This window comes from Portunus trituberculatus, chromosome 40, assembly GCF_017591435.1.
Source record: "Portunus trituberculatus isolate SZX2019 chromosome 40, ASM1759143v1, whole genome shotgun sequence".
NCBI lineage: Eukaryota > Metazoa > Arthropoda > Malacostraca > Decapoda > Portunidae > Portunus > Portunus trituberculatus.
Window position 1 is genome coordinate 11155104 of NC_059294.1, and position 20354 is coordinate 11175457.

The following is a 20354-nucleotide window of genomic DNA, read 5'->3' on the forward strand; positions in this document are numbered from 1 at the left end:
AACCTCTCTTTGTGTGTGTTTTAGCAGTAGCTTGATTCTAAGTTCAGTTTGCGATTTGTGGACTACAGTTCTTATTTTCTTAGGGTATCTTTTTTGTTTTGTTTTGAATAATGTATTGATCAACTATGATCTATATTATGAATAATTTTATAATAATTCCTACATGTAATGGCATACTGTGGTCAATAAACTATCTATCTATCTATCTATCTGTGTGTGTGTGTGTGTGTGTGTGTGTGTGTGTGTGTGTGTGTGTGTGTGTGTGTGTGTGTGTGTGTGTGTGTGTGTGTGTGTGTGTGTGTGTGTGTGTGTGTGTGTGTGTGTGTGTGTGTGTGTGTGTGTGTGTGTGTGTGTGTGTGTGTGTGTGTGTGTGTGTAGGACAGGGGGGTAAATCACATCAGCTACCTATCAGTCTTCACTTCTCCTACACAAAATTAGCAGAGTGTTCCTTCCTCCTGCTGTCGTTCCTTATATTGCCTCTTGCTCTCGTCTGGTCTTCGTGGCGCGTGGGTCGTGGTTCTAGACATTACGAGGAGTGGAGGGGAAAGAACCATGTCAAGTGTTATCCAGTGGCATATATATAAAACGCACGTAAATTGGTGGCGATGGTGGTGGTGGTAGGGAACTAACAAACACCTCACAGGATCAGTACATAATAGTTCCTCTCTCTCTCTCTCTCTCTCTCTCTCTCTCTTCTGACGTATACATAATCCTGTGACGTAAATATACAAGCCAGCTCTATTTTTTTCTTTTATTTTCGCTTTTTTATTTGTATTTTCTTGTGTTTGTTCGTTTTTTTTTTGAAGCACAAATATACCGTAGTGTTTTTTTTGTTTTTCGTTTTTCTTTACTTTTTCCTTGTTTTCTTTTTTAATCTCTCTCTCTCCCTCTCTCTCTCTCTCTCTCTCTCTCTCTCTCTAAAAGAATGAAACGTGGTGAAACAAACAAGAATGGTGGTCGTTTGAGCAAAATGACAACTCTTTCCGACGCTCCCCCGTGTTTATTTGTTATTTTCCTTGTTTTCCTGCCTGTCTCCATGATGTCCGTACACGTAATATGCAAAATAAATAAATGGACACATGAATAAGCACACAAATAACTGGATGAGCTGGAATTTCAGTAGATTTTTAACTATGATGCGTTTCCATATTCATTCTGCTTGCTATCTGGTGATTTTATACAGCTTCAGAAACTCATGAAGGGGATTGAAAGCGAAGATTCTGGCCATATATATCCAGAGTTCAGTAGACCGTTCCTAATATCAATGCTATAGTCTAATCTTACATGAAACATATAAAAAAACAAAAATAATAATAATGAATAAATAAATAAATGAGAATATAAAAAATACAACCACCACTACTACTACTACTACTATTACTACTACTACTACAACAACTACGTACTACAACACATACATAATACATGTAACAGCAACACTAACAATACCAATCAACCAGACATGTCTCTACTACCGTATAATAATGAAAGTCCCTAGGCGAAACACACACACACACACACCCTCGCTTCGCCTCACCTCGTCCAGCAGCCTCCGCCCACCTTCCTCCCCATCGCCACGCCCTCGTTAAGAACAAACCAATCCCAAACACAGGCAAGAGAGGAGCACACCCATTGAGTTTAATCTGAATGAAGTGCAGAGTGAGTCGAGGGATATCAACAATCAGGGAAGGGAAGGGAAGGGAAGGGAAGGGAAGGGAAGGGAAGGAAAGGAAGGTACCGTAGAGACTGATGGGACAGGGAGAAGGATAAAGGGAAGATAAGAGGGAAGAGGGAAGGGAAGACAAGACAATATAGCGAAGGGAAAAAATGAGTGAAAAGAAGAAAAGAAAAAGACAACGAAAGGAAAGAAAAGGGGGGAAAGAAAACAAAGGAACGAAATGAGAGACTGCAGAGGAAAAAAAGAAAAAAAAAGAGAAGGAAAAGACAGAAAATTTAGAAGAAAGGATGAAGAGAAAATAAGAGGGAAGAGGGAAAACATGAAAATACAGCGAAGGAAAAAAAAAAAAACACTGACTGAAAAGAAGGAAAGAAAAGGACAAGGAACGGAAAGGAGTAAACACAGAAGCGTAATAACGAGGTGAGAGATTACAAGACGAAAAAAAAAGACAAGAAAAGAGAATGAAATAAAAAAAGATTATAGGAAAGAGAAGAAGTCCAATTAAGCCAGGTCAGATCAGGTCAAGTTGGGTTGTCATCAAATTGGGTCAAAGGTCAAATAAATGAGGAGGGAAGGGGAAAAAGGAACGGGAAATATGTCAAGGGAACAAGTTACGAGGAGAAATTATTGAAGAGAGAGAGAGAGAGAGAGAGAGAGAGAGAGAGAGAGAGAGAGAGAGAGAGAGAGAGAGAGAGAGAGAGAGGAATGGAGGTGACAGGAACATGCTCTAGACAGGGGGGGGGAGGGGTAGAGGATCGATGCAAGGATAGGCAGACAGACAGACTAATATCGACATAACAGAAGGAGCGACAGGACGTAATGGAGAGACACAGATAGATTGATAAGGTTTCTACAGACAACACTGATTAGATATGAGGAGTACGTAAGGGGGACAGGTAGATGCAACTGATATAGGAACGGGCGGGTAAATCAATACGGAGATGAAGAGAACGAGGGAGAAGGAAAAGCGGGACAGAGAATTAACTTTATTTTCTACCCACTCCAATAACTCGGCAGGTGAATCAACATCCTCGTCAGGTAGGTACTCTCTCTCTAACTTTCTTATGTGCACGTGAAAAGACGAATTATGAGGAGAGGAAAAAAGAAAAAAAAAAAAAAAAAAAAAAAAAAAACATTCCCAGCTTTGCTTCTAAACCTTTCCTCCAACGCTGCCAACATATATATCTCTCTAATACTTCTGCGCCACACCTCTACACTTAAATAGCTCACAGGTGTTAAGTGGTATTTTTCATGGTTCTAGTGATAGATTAACTGAAGAAGCACTTTTGAGGGGCCGACTAATCACACGAGCATCTGTTAGCCTTTAAAAATAGTCGTGGTGAGAGGAGAGGGTTTTCAAATACGGGACTAACGCATTCAGAAACGCTTTGCTCTCTCACCACGACTATTTTCCAAGGCCACAGAGATGACAAGCCGTGTTTCCAAGAGTGTTTCTAGTGTTAATAATAAAGAAACCTTGTCAGTCTGCCTCTAGAACCGTGAGAATACCTTTTAGAAACTCACGCAAATTTAAATAAAACCTTTTGAAATAGTGGAGGCGAAGCGCAGAAGTGTTTCAGAATACTAGCCTAAGACTACCACACACACACACACACACACACACACACACACACACACACACACACACACACACACACACACACACACACATAAAAAGAAACACATAAGAAAATTAGAGACTACAAAAATGGCTACAAGAATGGTTCCAGAATTTAAAGGGATGGCATATGAGGAGAGACTAAAGGCAATGGATCTACCAACCTTGGAGCAGAGAAGAGAGAGAGAGGGGATCTGATACAAGTTTATAAATTGATTAACGGAATGGATGAAGTGGATAATGAGAAACTGATCCTGAGAGAAGAATATGACTTTAGAAGCACAAGATCGCATAGTAAGAAACTAAGGAAGGGACGATGTCTGAGAGATGTTAAAAAATTTAGTTTCCCGCAAAGATGTTTTGAGACTTGGAACAGTTTGAGTGAGGAAGTGGTATCAGCAAAGAGTGTACATAGTTTTAAAGAAAAATTGGATAAGTGTAGATATGGAGACGGGACCACACGAGCATAAAGCCCAGGCCCTGTAAAACTACAACTAGGTAAATACACACACACACACCGCGTAGTGTAGTGGTTAGCACGCTCGACTCACAATCGAGAGGGTCCGGGTTCGAGTTCAGGAGGCGGCGAGGCAAATAGGCAAGCCTCTTAATGTGTGGCCCCTGTTCACCTAGCAGTAAATAGGTACGGGATGTAACTCGAGGAGTTGTGGCCTCGCTTTCCCGGTGTGTGGAGTGTGTTGTGGTCTCAGTCCTACCCGAAGATCGGTCTATGAGCTCCGAGCTCGCTCCGTAATGGGGAAGACTGGCTGGGTGACCAGCAGATAACCGTGGTGAATCACACACACACACACACACACACACACACACACACACACACACACACACACACACACACACACACACACACACACACACACACACACACATATTATTCCTACTCTACTGTGGCACGGAGAGCATTCAGGCGGAAACAGGTAGATGGAAAACGGGAAGGACTAAAATGGAGGAGGTGAGAAACAGCAGTAGTAAATTCATCTTTCAAGCAAGAGACACAAGGCTGCCAAGACGTTATCACTGGGGAATGGCACGCGAGGCCGGGTGGTCGGGGTGAGGCTTACGGGCGCCCCTCACCCCATCAAGGCTTAACGAAGGAAGCCTAGGTGATGGGGCGTGATGGGAGAGGGAGTGATGGACGTATGGGAGGTGATGGGATAAAAGTGTATAGTCATGATTCCTTTTAACAAACAATGGATATTCTCTCTCTCTCTCTCTCTCCCATCCTTTACCACGCAATTGGGGCCACCGTGGTATAGTGCAACCATGCGTGCTTTGGGTCCGAGGATCTCCAAGCGCACGGGTTCGAATCCTGCCCACGGTCCGAGTGTAGGTAGGGCTTCCTCACTCAGGGCAACGGTTTCCTAGTGGGTGGGCTTTGAGATAGGAGGTACCCTAAAAAGTATCTCCTTTAGCCCATAAATTCCCGTGAAAAGCCCACATGGTATAAAAAAAAAAAAAACTTAATACTATCTCTATTTACACTAACAATCAACAAATATCTAATCAATAAGAAGCGCTTAACCCTTTCAGTTCCAGGACACGTTTTTATATTCACTTTGCTTACTAACTGGTGATTCTTTGCAGCTTCAGAAACTTGTGTGAGGAATTAAAAGAGTGAAAACTGTGACCATTAATTAATCTTCTGACCTCCATAGACCCTTGGTAATGGGAATAAAATTGTCTAATCGCACACAAAACTCATGGTAGAAATGCATCCCAGTACTGAAGGGATTAAGGTCTTTAGAACGCTGACGATAACAAAATCATTCGTGGAGAAACTAAATAAATAAATAAATAAATAAAAAAAAGCTACATGTTACTATTACTTATCTGAGGAGACTAGAGTGGATATGAATTACAAGGCATTTATCCCATTCTTTTGGCTAACTCTCTCGGACCTGCTCGGAGACTGGCATCTAAGTGGGCATTTTTTTTTTAAGTCATTCTTGTTGCCCTTAGCTGGATTTCTTTGTTTCGTTTGTTTTAATCATTCTTGTTGCCCTTAGCTGGATTTCCTCTTACGTAAAATAAAAATAATAACAATAAAATAATAATAATAAATAAATAAAAATGCATACAAAATAATACCGAGCGCTGAACTGCTGTGTAAAGTAAATATCGACACGCCTTTCTACGTACGGTGCTACAGGTGAGTCAAGATCAAGAGCAGGAGCAAATTGGAAAAAAAAAAGGTCTATAAAAAATAACAAAATAGATCAATATAAAAATAAATAAAAAAATAAACAAATAAATAAAATAAACAACTAAATAAATAAAGGAAGGAAGTAGGAATGAGAGGAAGAATGGAAATAATGAAGGAAAGAATGAAAGAAGAAGAAATGACGGCAGAGGAGAATGACAAAGAGCGAAGGAATGGATGGATGAAAGAAAAACAAACGAACAAAATATATAAAAGGAGAACAGAAGAGAAAGAAGAAAAGAAATAGAAATGTGAGATAACGCAACACACGAAAACACTAATCCTCTGCACAACACACACACACACACACACACACACACACACACACACACACACACACACACACACACACACTCTGAAGATGAGACAAGACAAATAACTCATCTATAGTACTCATCTCCACCACCCTTAACCGCCTCCTCCTCCTCCTCCTGGTTCTCCACATAAAAGACATCGATTCTTCACGTCGAGCACACACGTTCTCAAGGAAACAGCATCCCAGGAGGAGGAGGAGGAGGAGGAGGAGGAGGAGGAGGAGGAGGAGGAGGAGGAGGAGGAGGAGGAGGAGGAAGAGGAAGAGGAAGAGGAAGAGGAAGAGGAAGAGGAAGAGGAAGAGGAAGAAGAGGAGGAGGAGGAGGGAATACAATGTAGTAAATCACAGCCGCACGCCACGGTACGCCACAGGAAGCCACAAAAAAGGCACGAGAGGCCACGTAAGTACTAACAATACACCAAGCCACAAAAAGGTACGGCACGGCACGGCACGAGAAAAGCACGGCTACACTACGAACACCCACGGGACATTAGAGAACAATACGAAAAGGCACGGCAAGGCTAACAGCACCAACAGCACGCCACACAAAGGCACGAGAGGGCACGGTAGTACTCGCCACACCTCGGTACGACTGGCTGGGCGGATGACTGGCTGGGTCGGTGGCTACAGGGGAAGGTGTACAAGAGGGTGTTAACCCCTTCAGTACTGGAACGCAATTTTACCTTGAATTTTTGATGCGATTAGAAGATTTTATATACATTTAGAAGGGTCTATGGAAGATTAATGGCCAGAGTCTTCACTATTTTAATCCTCACATTAGTTTCTGAAGCTGTTTAAAATTGCCAAATAGTAAGCAGAATGAATATTGAAACACGTCCTGGTACTGAAGGGGTTAATATCACTGACAGGGAGCTACAGGGCTACAGAGACGTGGAGCTGCTACCGGAGACTGATAATATGTTTGAGGAACGTAAACAATTCAGGGAAGACTCAGATTTCAAGGGTTGAGGAGAGAGAGAGAGAGAGAGAGAGAGAGAGAGAGAGAGAGAGAGAGAGAGAGAGAGAGAGAGAGAGAGAGAGAGAGAGAGAGAGAGAGAGAGAGAGAGAGAGAGAGAGAGAGAGAGAGAGAGAGAGAGAGAGAGAGAGAGAGAGATTAATTAGGAAATTTAATAAGAGTTTTTAAGGTAATTAATCATTTCGTCCGTGAAGGCTGGATAAACGGGTCAAGAGCTTTATCATCAACAACCACGACCACAACAACAAAAACAACTACAGCAATAATAATAATAATAATAATAATAATAGCAATAATAATCTAACAAAAATAATGAGGGATTACAGGAAACCCAAACAGCAGCATACCTTTAGTTCCTGAGGAGGAGGAGGAGGAGGAGGAGGAGGAGGAGGAGGAGGAGGAGGAGGAGGAGGAGGAGGAGGAGGAGGAGGAGGAAGAGGAGGAGGAGGAGGAGGAATACAAAGGAAGACAAACAGCAACAGACCCTTAGGTCCTTACTAGGCTGTTTGTTGAGACTATCTACTAACTACCAGTGGTAGAGACAGGACAGCAAAGCAGAAGGAGGAGGAGGAGGAGGAGAAATTTCCCTTACATTAAACAAGTGACATTTCCAGACTGAACGAGAGAGAGAGAGAGAGAGAGAGAGAGAGAGAGAGAGAGAGAGAGAGAGAGAGAGAGAGAGAGAGAGAGAGAGAGAGAGAGAGAGAGAGAGAGAGAGAGAGAGAGAGAGAGAGAGATAATATAATAATAATAATAATAATAATAATAATAATAATAATAATAATAATAACAACAAAAATAATAATAACAATTTAAGGTCTATGAGGCAGTTGCTATACTGTGTGTGTGTGTGTGTGTGTGTGTGTGTGTGTGTGTGTGTGTGTGTGTGTGTGTGTGTGTGTGTGTGTGTGTGTGTGTGTGTGTGTGTGTGTGTGTGTGTGTGTGTGTGTGTGTCTCGTGGTAATGTCGACAGTATACATATTATACAATACACACATACATACATCTCCAATAAGATCTATTTGCTCTGTTTTAGACGTGTTGTGGTATTCCCAGCTCCATCTTGGCCCAGTCTATCCACAAAGAGCTCCCGCCCACGCACACACCCCCACTGCTAATACAACACGCGCCAGCGCCAAAACACTATTATTACTGCCACCAGCCAGATTGGTTATAGTGGTGGTGGTGGTAGTGGTAACAACAACAACATCAACAACAATAATAATAATAATAACAACAATAAAATTGGTAACAACACACTAAACAAACAAAACACATAATGATGTTCACACACACACACACACACACAGAACCTGCTGGACGTAAACACAGCCACGCGCGCCCTAGGGACAAGTATGTCAAATATCTCTAATGCGCTGGGGCAGGGGAGATGGAATTGGGGAGGAGGGATGGCAGCAGGAGTAGGGGAGTGGGCCAGGGGAGAGGTGAGGGAGGGAGCACACACCTCGTGACTGTGGCGCCCTGCCAAACAACCCCTCCCATCCATGTCCCACCACCTTCTGTCCCACACCTGTCTTACCCCTGTTCCACCTCTGTGCCACCCAGACCCCCCACTATCACTGACAGACAAGGCAGTCAACACAGCGGCAGGGACGGGCAGCTGTGACCCTCCCTACATCCTCTCCCGACCTAGGCCAGGGTGTGTCGAGGCTAGCACCCCACACCCTGCCAAGCATCACAGTGTTAGGTTGATGATGGGCTTTTAATAGACCAATCACTCACTCATTGTTGTTACGGTGAAGAGAGATGATAGTAGTAGTAGTAGTAGTAGTAGTAGTAGTAGATAATGTTTTACTTAATATATTCGACAGATAATAATAAGTGTGCATTAACATGTTTTGTAGTGTTCCTCGTACTTCTTTCCATTTTGTATCGCGCACGATGGAACTGATGGTCTTTATAGATAAACTAATTAGCAGACTAATTACGTGTGTGTGTGTGTGTGTGTGTGTGTGTGTGTGTGTGTGTGTGTGTGTGTGTGTGTGTGTGTGTGAGAGAGAGAGAGAGAGAGAGAGAGAGAGAGAGAGAGAGAGAGAGAGAGAGAGAGAGAGAGAGAGAGAGAGAGAGAGAGAGAGAGAGAGAGAGGCAAGCATTCACGAGCGTCAAGACAAGACTCCTCCAGCTTCCCTCCCTCCCGAGACGTAGTAGCAACCAGCAGGCCACCACACATAGCTGTCAAGGTCAGGCGCCAACACACTGCCCACCCCTGATACCCGCCCACTCCAACACACACACACACACACACACACACACACACACACACACACACAGAAAGAGAGAGAGAGAGAGAGAGAGAGAGAGAGAGAGAGAGAGAGAGAGAGAGAGAGAGAGAGAGAGAGAGCCTCGTACTACACCTTCAACCCTGAATAAGCCCCTTGACTACTAACGATAATGTATTCTTAAATTATGTGCTCTCTCTCTCTCTCTCTCTCTCTCTCTCTAAGACCATTTTCTAAAGGCCACGGAGATGATTACCCGAGTTCTCAAGTGTTCCTTTTGTTAACAATGAACTTTTGTCAATTCACCACAACAACCATAAAAGCCCTATTGACAACCTGCGTAATTACAACTAGATCTTTTATTTTATTTTTTTTCAAGTGTTTCTCCTATTGAAAATTTGGAAGTGTTCTTAAAACGTCAATAGAACCCTAACAACACTTGAAAAAACAGGTGTCACTGGTTATATAGAAACTCGTATTCTGAAAAGTTTTATTCTCTTGTCATGACTATTTTCGAATGCCACAAAAATGATTAGCGGCATTCTCATGAGCGTTTCTCCTGTAAACAATGTAGAAATCTTGTTAATCTGTTGCTAGAAACATGAAAGGCCCTTAAAAAACCCGTCACTAATCACAAACTTGTAATTTGAAACACTACACTCTCACCAGATTATCAGTGCGTTTCTCAAGAGTGTTTCTCCTAGACAATAAAAAATCTTGTTAATCTGACACTGGAACCGTAAAAACACCTTCTGCGTCACCTCCACTAAAGGCTTGGGAATGTAGTGAAGGTGCAGCGCAGAGGTGTTTCGGAAGACTCTGAGGACAATCTGTGCAGTTCAGCATGACACGAGCATGACTCTCACATTCCACGAGGGAGTGAGTGATTTGTTTCCCTAGGCATTACTCACCCTGTGTGTGTGTGTGTGTGTGTGTGTGTGTGTGTGTGTGTGTGTGTGTGTAGTAGTAGTAGTAGTAGTAGTAGTAGTAGTAGTAGTAGTAGTAGTAGTAGTAGTAGTAGTAGTAGTAGGCGGATAGTGATGATGATGAGAGAGAGAGAGAGAGAGAGAGAGAGAGAGAGAGAGAGAGAGAGAGAGAGAGAGAGAGAGAGAGAGAGAGAGAGAGAGAGAGTGTGTGTGTGTGTGTGTGTGTGTGTGTGTGTGTGTGTGTGTGTGTGTGTGTGTGTGTGTGTGTGTGTGTGTGTGTGTGTGTGTGTGTGTGTGTGTGTGTGACGCACGCTACACCTATGAAGGGAAAAGACAAGGCTTCATTCTTGAAACGCTCGTCTCTCGTAGGAAATATTTACCACAAAGATTAGTTAGATCCTCATTAAAGATCTCCTCCTTCTAAACGTTAAAACCCTAATTAAACTATCACTGGGGACACTTAAGATACATTTTCAGATTTCTTAAGGATGGTTAGCCAGACTCTTATTAAATGTTTTCTCACTCTAAACGTCGCAATCAAACTTACGTAAAAAAAAAAAAAAAAAAAAAAAAACCAGCAACCTTTCATTCACAGACCTCGATTACATGAAATAAAAAAGCAATCTGATCGAAACCCAACCATAGCACGTCGTAAAATAATAAAGCATCAAGATAACACACTTTTCCAACACTCATTTTCCTTTTGAGGTGTGTGTGTATGTGTGTGTGTGTGTGTGTGTGTGTGTGTGTGTGTGTGTGTGTGTGTGTGTGTGTGTGTGTGTTTCCCTTGAGTCTTAACGTAAGTCTTCCCCTGATAATCTTCTTACAAAACATTCTACACTATTTTCCCCGTTAGTTTTGTGTGTATTTTTTTTTTTCAATGTCTCAAATCTGAAAATCTCTCCTTATAAAACCTACCTTCATTTCTACTGCCCTGAGATTTTATGTATTCATTATTTTTTTTCACATTCATAACTCTAATCTGACAATGTTCTTACACAACCACTTTAATTAATCTGACAATCTCCCTACATAACCTGTCAATTTTGTGGATTAAGGATTTTCAGGAACAACCCAGACAACCCGGAATTTAATGGATCCACAGTGACAACCCAGAATTTAATGGATCCAAAACACAAAGCACATAATATTGAAAGTATTGGAAGTACGTGTGGAATGCACTACTACGTTACTCAAGTATTGACCACGATTCCACACACCGCCCATCCTCCCTCTCTCTACACTAACGCCACGTAAGGTCTCCGAATATTTCACTCCACACTCAACACTCCACCACAAACTCCGATACCGTGAGGAGGAGGAGGAGGAGGAGGAGGAGAAAGTTCAGTCGATTCAGTCAGTTCGGGTCAAAAACATCACCTCCTGCTCCCTCGTAACCTTTAGTCATTTGTATGATAAGGAGCATTTTTTTTTTTCTCGCCCAAGAAACACACCACATTTGTTTTGTCGATCTTCGCCAGTCTCGGACCTTTCTCTATCTCCCTCAAAACTTTTTTTCCAGCGTCTTCACTCAACTACTTACTTTCAAGTCAACAGGGTTTTCAATGAAGTTCTTGTGTTTTTTTGGGGGTGTGTTTGTTTTTATCGTTTACTTATCGTTAACATTGTGTAGCGGAAGTACTTAGGGTTTTAGAAAGTGTTTTAACAATCTTATTTGAAAACTTTAAAATTATTAAGCATCTTAACAGGTTTTAGTGGAAGCTCTTGCAATATTCGAAGGACTTTCATAATTCTGTTTTTTTTTACTTGTGTGTGTGTGTGTGTGTGTGTGTGTGTGTGTGTGTGTGTGTGTGTGTGTGTGTGTGTGTGTGTGTTTGCACGCGCGTCGTAAAAGCAAGATACCAAAAGCCGCGGTCGTATAGTATATCACTTATCAACTAAATACACAACTCTTATATAAATCAGCGAATGATCATAACACAAACACAACCACACATGAGGCAACACTTCTGCTTAAGTTTGCTATTCCTTTGCATTCTACTGCGACTCATCACCTCACCATCTCAACTCAGAGAGACAAGACCCAGAGCACGGCTTGACGAGTGAGTGGCAACGGTCACATAGCACCAAGGGGAAGGATTATGCGAGAGGCAAAGAAGCGGGAGTGAATGACGAGAGAACGTGTTTAAAAAAGGCGGAGGTGACGAGAAAGTTGAGCTAGTGAAATAATACTGACAATAATGAAACGAGAGAGAGAGAGAGAGAGAGAGAGAGAGAGAGAGAGAGAGAGAGAGAGAGAGAGAGAGAGAGAGAGAGAGAGAGAGAGAGAGAGAGAGAGAGAGAGAGAGAGAGAGAGAGAGAGAGAGAGAGAGAGAGAGAGAGAGATGGCGGTGGGGGAGGAGGGAGGCAGGCTTTCACCAACTCCACTCTTCCCACACCTGCTGAACACATGTACTGCTTATGTCAGCTGTTGGTGGAGTGAGAACTGAGAACCCTTTGATCACTGGCGTAGCTTGAGTCGTCATCCCCACGTCACCAACACCACCGCACCTGCCTCACGAGTGTCCATGTACTCTAATTAAGGGCTTTTGTTCTCTTGTAAGGGCTGTTTATGAAAGCCGAATGAGATGATTAATTAGGTCTTCATGTGTTTTTCTCCTCTCTTTTATTTATTTTTCTTGATGCAGAATTCTTTTTTCTTCTTTTTTCCAGTAGTTATCATGTTTTGCTTATGTTCTGATCAATTGCCTTCGTTTTTTATTTTGTAACGTGCATGAGATGTGAATACAAGTGAAAGATCAATTTTATATATGACACACAAAAATAAATAAATAAAATAAATAAATAAAAAGGACGAACACATGCAAACTGTATAAAAGAAAAACAAATAAGTAAATCATGGACAAAAAAACAGAAGCTCATGTAATTCAAACTACCATTACAGTCCATCCGAGTCGCATTACCAATACACACACATCCTGGCGGCTGGCGAGACAACCATGCGTTCAATTACTGAGTTAATTAGGCTCGTATTAAACACTTTGTTCTCTCATCACCACAAATTTTCAAAGGTCGCAGAAATAATTAGTCCAGGTCTTTTTTTCCCTGATTTTTTTTTTCTCCCTTGTAGGTTAAGCAGATATCTAACCCCTTCTGTACTGGGACACATTTTCACCTTGAGATCTGTGTACCATTAGACCATTTTACTGACATCAGGAAAGGTCTATGGTGGTCAGATGATTAATGGATAGAGTTTACACTGTTTCAATCCCCACATAAGTTTCTGAAGCTGTATAAAATCACCAAATAGTTAGCAGAATAAATCTAGAAATACGTCATGGTACTGAAGAGGTTAAACAAGAATCATTAAAACACCCATACAAACTTCACCAATATCCAGTAAGGCGTGTAGGAAAGTAACACAGATAAGACTATAAAACTATGTCATCTCCAGGTGTTGTGAGAGCTAGGGATGCTACTGAACCTTTCCCCACAGCCTCCTCTAACCAGCAGCCTCAAAGCTAAAGGGGAAAGCAAGAAAGCTAGAAAATTAGAGGTGATGTTTTATTGTATTGTTGGTTCTCATCACCTGTTGCTCCTGCTGCAAGAGAGAGAGAGAGAGAGAGAGAGAGAGAGAGAGAGAGAGAGAGAGAGAGAGAGAGAGAGAGAGAGAGAGAGAGAGAGAGAGAGAAATATGGCACTACTGTATTACAAAAAATAATAAATAAATAATAAAATAAAATAATAATAAATAAATAAATAAAGCAACTCAAAAAAATAAATACTAATAAAAACTTGCCATATAATTCTGTCATTGTAACAGTAAAACTCTCTTCAAAAAAGGAAAAAAAGTCACTTCAATCAGTGCCTTCTGAGGATGTGACTTTTTTTCTCCCCAAGAATATGATCCTTAAATCCAAGAGCCCAAGGTATGCCGCTGTGCCTTGCTGCCTCCTCACTCCCACACCAATTGACATGTGACTGGATGGATGGCAGCTTATTAAGTAGATGTGTCCTTAAACTGTCAGGTATTCACTCATAAAGATACTCTCTCTCTCTCTCTCTCTTAATCAGACCACAGTAAACACTTCCTCTTCAGCAGTCTTACAAAGAAGAGGCTGAGGAATACAAAACATTCCCTTTAAGAATATTACCGATGGAGGAATCTGGTTAAATTATTAAAAGTAATTGACCAATATACAGTCTACTTTACCCGAGTTATATATATATATATATATATATATATATATATATATATATATATATATATATATATATAGAGAGAGAGAGAGAGAGAGAGAGAGAGAGAGAGAGAGAGAGAGAGAGAGAGAGAGAGAGAGAGAGAGAGAGAGAGAGAGAGAGAGAGAGTACATAATTTGTTCCAGAAGGCTGTTCCATGTGCAAATTGTTCCAAGTCCAAAACCATTTTCACCATACAAAACAATGTAAATAGCTTTAATCCATTCCAAGACCCCAATTTTTTTTTACTAAAGTAAATAAGAATTAAACTATGTAAAATCTATTTTATTTACCTTTTGGTGGTGAGCTTCACGGCAAGTGTCACATAACCAGGTATTAAGAATATATTGCGGGTGGCAGCACTACCATTAGCATAGTCTGTTAGTTCTATGTGGATTCTTTGTTTCATGTCTGTTATTTTTGCTAGTTATGAGATCAGTGTACTTGTATGAAATACTATTATTCAACCATCCTACCTGGTTAAGTGACTGTGGTCAAATGTCCTGACTCCAGCTGGGAATAAGAGCAAGGCGACAACGTAGAATCAAAACAAAGCAGGAATTTGATGTTTACCTCCCACCAACAGTGCTAATGTCAGTCAGGATTCGGCTGCCTTCAGGTTGTTCCAAGTCTAAATTTTGTTCAAACTCTGAAGGTAAAAGTTAGTTAAACAAGACATGATCCCCATGTATGGGGACCACAAATTGTAGAGGATTTCGCTGTAGGACTTACCCCTGTTAATGGGCCAAATATTTAGAATTAGTATATAATGTATTGTGTACTTGTAAGTGTATCTTTAAGTACTGATGACGAGGTCGCTGTGCGACTGATACAGGATAACCTAGATGGGCCCTGGTGGCCCTTTGTTATCCTATTATTTATGTTATGTTATGTTTTAAAATTATTGAAATTTTTGTTCCCAATCCGAGGGTCCACTGTGTGTGTAATTCACCTCGGTCGCCTGATGGTCACCCAACCAGTCTTCCCCATTACGGAGCGAGCTTAGAGCTCATAGACCGATCTTCGGTAGGACTGAGACCACATTACACACAACACACACTGGGAAAGCGAGGCCACAACCCCTCGAGTTACATCCCGTACCTATTTACTGCTAGGTGAATAGGGGCCACACATTAAGAGGCTTGCCCATTTGCCTTGCCGCTTCCCGGGACTCAAACCTGGCCCTCTCGAATGTGAGTAGAGCGTGCAAACTACACTACACGGTCTGTGAGTGTGTGTAATTCACCTCGGAGGCCTGCTGGTCATCCAGCCAGTCTTCCCCATTACGGAGCAAGCTCAGAGGTCATAGACCGATCTTCGGGTAGGACTGAGACCATATCACACACAACACACACCAGGAGAGCGAGGCCACAACCCCTCGAGTTACATCCCATACCTATTTACTGCTAGGTGAACAGGGGCTACACATTAAGAGGCTTGCCCATTTGCCTCGCCACTTACCGGGACTCAAACCCACCGCCCTCTCGATTGTGAGTCGAGCGTGCTAACCACTACACTACGTGGTGTAGTGTGTGTGTGTTTTTTTTTTTACATTGAGGCCTATAGTGCCTGTAGGCACTACAGGCCTCAGAGTAAAGAGTGTGTAGGAAGCACTGTTCAGCTTCTGCCCATTAGTGGTGCAGGCAATTTTATTATATATATATATATATATATATATATATATATATATATATATATATATATATATATATATATATATATATATATATATATCAGCTTGTAGGAGTGCTGGAAAGGACCTTGTGAAAAAGGTACAAGCACCAGCACCAAATGTAAGTACTATACTGCACAAAGTTCAGGACAAGGAGGAGCCTTGCCATCTTTAACACACCAAGCACATTTAAAAGTACTGGTGAATAAGCATATTGAGAGGCTGGGGAGGACATGTGGCAGACCATGATGAGGGATCAGCTTGTAAAGACAGTGGACAGTGTGCAGGTCCCATATCCAGCAGGCTCACATCAAGAATTAGCTTCCCTAGCTAGAGGCCTTGAGCTATAGTCTATACTGAAAAGCAGTAATGAGAGGACTCAAACATCTGACTTGCTAAACCTATTCAAGACCAGGAAGGGTGCATGTACAGTCTCCTCCTACCAAGAGACCTTACTCTCTGTCAACCTGAGTTCTGCAAAAACTGCAAGTCTAGACAGCCAGGCCACAGCTGAAAACACTGCCCTAATGGAGTGAGCCAGATCCTCCTAGATGGTTCCAGTATTACCCCTGTTGCTGGAATTGTGGGAAGGGTCACCAGACAAGCTCTTGTCCTGCCGTCCCTCCTGCTGTCACAACACAAAGTGAGGAAAACTTGAACAGACTGCCAGTATCAGCCTATTTCTAAGCAGATTCATCTTGCCTAAGGAGTTGTGCTGCAAGAGCCCATTCCCTCAAGGTGTAGGAATAGATGGATAGGAAGCCCAACAACAGCAACAGACCTTGGATCATTAGAGTGGCTGCCTTGTAATGTAATGAGCCACTACACCCAGCTAAAGGGCCTAGTGCAGGGAGAACTTGGATGACTTGAATTATCTCTGGGAGAAGATAGTATTGAACTTTGGAAACATTACGATGACTGTTGAGAAAAGGAGGTGGCACAGCTGGAAGAAAGCAGTGATATCTTGGGCCACACCCATTTCCCATTTGTCAGAGGTCAGTCTCCATTGCTGCCATAATTATGAGATAGAGGTTGATGGACTGGTCAGCTCTTCTTCTCAGCCAATATTTGCAAATGGCATACTAGTTAGGACCCTAGTAGTACCTGATGCCCAAGACAGCACTGTGTTTAGTTAGGTAAGGTTTGGTTACATCAACAATAGTAAGATCCAAGAACATTTTACGACCTTACCCGATATAACTCTAAAAGCTACAAGAAAAATACTCAACTGGCAACTCACACCTGCCAGATACTGCCTGGTAAGCAGGGACCACACATCCACACTGGTGCTGCAATTTCTTCACTCCTAGAATTCACTCTGTCACCAGATTCCTGAGCTTCAGAGCTGGTCATTGTGACACTGAGTTGCAACTTTGCCACTTTGTTGCATCTTGAATTTCAAAGTAGCTAATGTTTTGAAAAAGTTGGAGTGAGCAAAACTGCACTGCCAATTTTCTGACTGCTGTGACTTTGAACAGGAAGAAACACAAGTTTTCTTTAATGAAACTGTTGTGGCTGGAGGAGATGGGCCAGGAAGACATGTAAGAGGAGGAGGAGGAGGAGGAGGAGGAGGAGGAGGACTTGTAGTTATTAGTTTGAACTGCGCTTTAACTAAAAAAAATGACTAAATAACAAAATGGGAAATTTCTAGTTTAATACTATAGTTTATTGTACGAAATTGTAGTAGAACCAAAAAAATAAATAAATGTATTACTCTACCTTACCAACAGCATGTTTCTGTTATCGCATTACAGTTTACTTCATACTTTCGTGAAATTGCAGCGGAAAAAATGTTGCAAATTGCAAATTGCCAGAGTCACAAAGTAACAGTCATGCCAGATCTGGCAGCAAAGTCACACCTGAAAAGTTAAAGTGGCCCCCAGATTTGCTAACCTATGCATAGGTAAAAATATAATGAAAAAGCAAATAATGCATGAAACAGCAATAATGGCACCATATCAGAGTACAATAATCACTCACATCCCGGGAGCCGTTCTGCCCCTGGGGTACACAAAAAAAAAAAAATAATAATAATAATGTTAACCACATGACAACACAAGTACTATTGATTGGATAACAAGAGCGATCTCAATCAAATCAATCCTATAGTGAAAGAGGACATAATCGAAGGGAAAAGCTTATAATATGATAATAGGGGCAATATGATGCAGCAGCAGGCAGGCACACTCACCTATGACGTCCCCCTGGGCGTGCTTCACCACAAAGTAGGCATCGTCACCGAATTTTCCCGGCTTGACTTTCTCTAGGGTTCTGTTTTTTGGGAAACCACTGACTGCTGTTAGGAACCGTAGTTTTTTCCTGTGACTGGAGGCTGTGCTAATGTGCTCAGCCTCGACTCCCTGCGAGGGTGAGGAGGAGGCTGAGGCAGCAGGGGGTGAGGTGTGGGGGGCCGCGGTGCCCTGCCCTCCTGTGCTTACACTGTAGATGCCGTTCGCGACGGCTCGTGAGAAAAGTCGCCCGTACACCAACACACTCTGCATTTTTCGATTCCTGAAGCAATCACATGGTCGGTTGGTGTGGCCTACATCTTACATTACTCCTGCACCACTAACACAACACGCCATGAGTTCCACAAAAACAAGGATCACCTGACTGGGTGGCGCTGGTGTCGCGTCGTCTGCTGCCCCGCCAAATTTAATTCTGCTCTGCTTCGCCACTTTCCTACACCGCCTCGCACACACACACACACACACACACACACACTCTTATTACTTCGTTAGGATGGATGAAAACATAAGAATCATTAAAAAAAATGGGCGAAAGCTGTAAGAGCTTTAGGGAAACCTACATCAATTAAATTACTCAGCAGAAAAAAAAAAAAAAATAAATAAATAAAAAATCTGGCATGATAATGAAATTGTCAGGAATGATGTTTGGAAATTATTATTTGCATATACATGTACAGTATATATATATATATATATATATATATATATATATATATATATATATATATATATATATATATATATATATATATATATATATATAACCTTATAATCTTAAACATTTTGCACATGGCATGAATACAATGCTATCTAACTATATAAGTTAGGAGATAAGTTTCACATAGATCCTCAGTAAGGCACATATTCAATACACAATTATGGGTAACTCATTCAGTACTTGTTAAAATCTGTAAATATTTCTTGTTACAATCAAGTATTCATAAGTAAGTAAAGAATTACTATAATTCATATCAACATCACACTTTTTTCCTGTTTCCAATGTAAATTTTGCAGAACAACAGCACAACTTTAATCTAAAATAAGGTAATCATCAAATGGATATAGCACATATATTAGAACTACCAAACCATATAATTATTATTATGAAGTATCATAAATTGTACTCTCTTTATCTACTCCTATACAGCAAGGCTGAAATTAAAAACAAGATAAAACAAAAAATATGTTCAATATATCTATACTTAACAAGTTCTATGGATAGTGGGATAGGATTTCAATGTTTATTGTTCTTTTAAATCTGTACATCCTTTTCATGAGTTATATTACTAGTGGACTATTAAAAGAAAAGAAAGAAAGAAGAAAGTGTATATGTGTTCAATGTGTTAAGTACAGGTCATTTCTTTCTGGTTAGGTTTTGTTTTACTCCATTCATCTTTTTACCAGTATAAACTGTCACAAATTGTATCATTTAAGGTTACTTAATGAGTTACTTAGAAAATCATATCTGTATGATTGTATTTATACAAAATAATGTCTACCTTCTTAATATATTTGTGCACATGATTATGTGTGGTAGTGGAAACTCATTAATGTTTGAGATAATGTTGTGATAAAAACTAAAGCCATCATGATCAAATTACATAATGTAAAAGTGTCCTATATTACTGAAAATCATAATCAAACTGATATACTGTATCATAAAATCAATCTGATAGGTTCTTTTGATTGAACATTATTTCTGCATATAGTTTCATTTGAATATATTTATTGCTTCAAAGTAATGGCAGTTTGTGGTGTTTTTCTTGTGGCATTTGACATCTTGTCCCTTTCTTACATGAGAATCATTAATAAAACTACTTCATCTTTAACATCTTAATGAGGAAGTATGAGATTACCACTGATGAAACTGCCATGCCAGAAAAACAACTTTGGAATAGCACTGGTTTGTATTATTAAGTAAAAGGCATCACATAAGGTGATACTATTTCCCCTGAATTGTTCATGGTATCTGTGAAGAAAGCTTTTAAGTTGTTTAATAATCTTATATCATATTATATAATTAAAGTACAGGATTAAGTATTAAAAAGTGTCCATTAATATATAAATTCAAGATAGAAAACTATCATGAAAAGAAATTACAAATAGAAGAATAATGGCATGGACAGTTTCTGTTAAAAAGAGCAATGTTGTGAAAAGTAATTTCATCACTTTTACCAAATGGGTCTGAAAGTCGTGCAATGAACAATTCAGTGCTGAAAAAAAAAAAAAAATGAAAAATATAATAAATAAATAAATTAATTAAT

At 40.7% G+C, this 20354-nt stretch overlaps 1 protein-coding gene across 1 annotated transcript in view; it reads right to left on the reverse strand.

The window, feature by feature from the left end:
- Positions 1–18462, reverse strand: part of LOC123515969 (protein phosphatase PTC7 homolog) — a 52927-nt gene extending 34465 nt beyond the window's left edge. Inside the window, exon 1 of the mRNA XM_045274925.1 lies at positions 18033–18462. Coding sequence (XP_045130860.1) covers positions 18033–18342 — 310 coding nt within the window. The 5' untranslated portion in view covers positions 18343–18462. The remainder of the gene's footprint in view (positions 1–18032) is intronic.
- Between the last annotated feature and the right edge of the window lie 1892 nt (positions 18463–20354).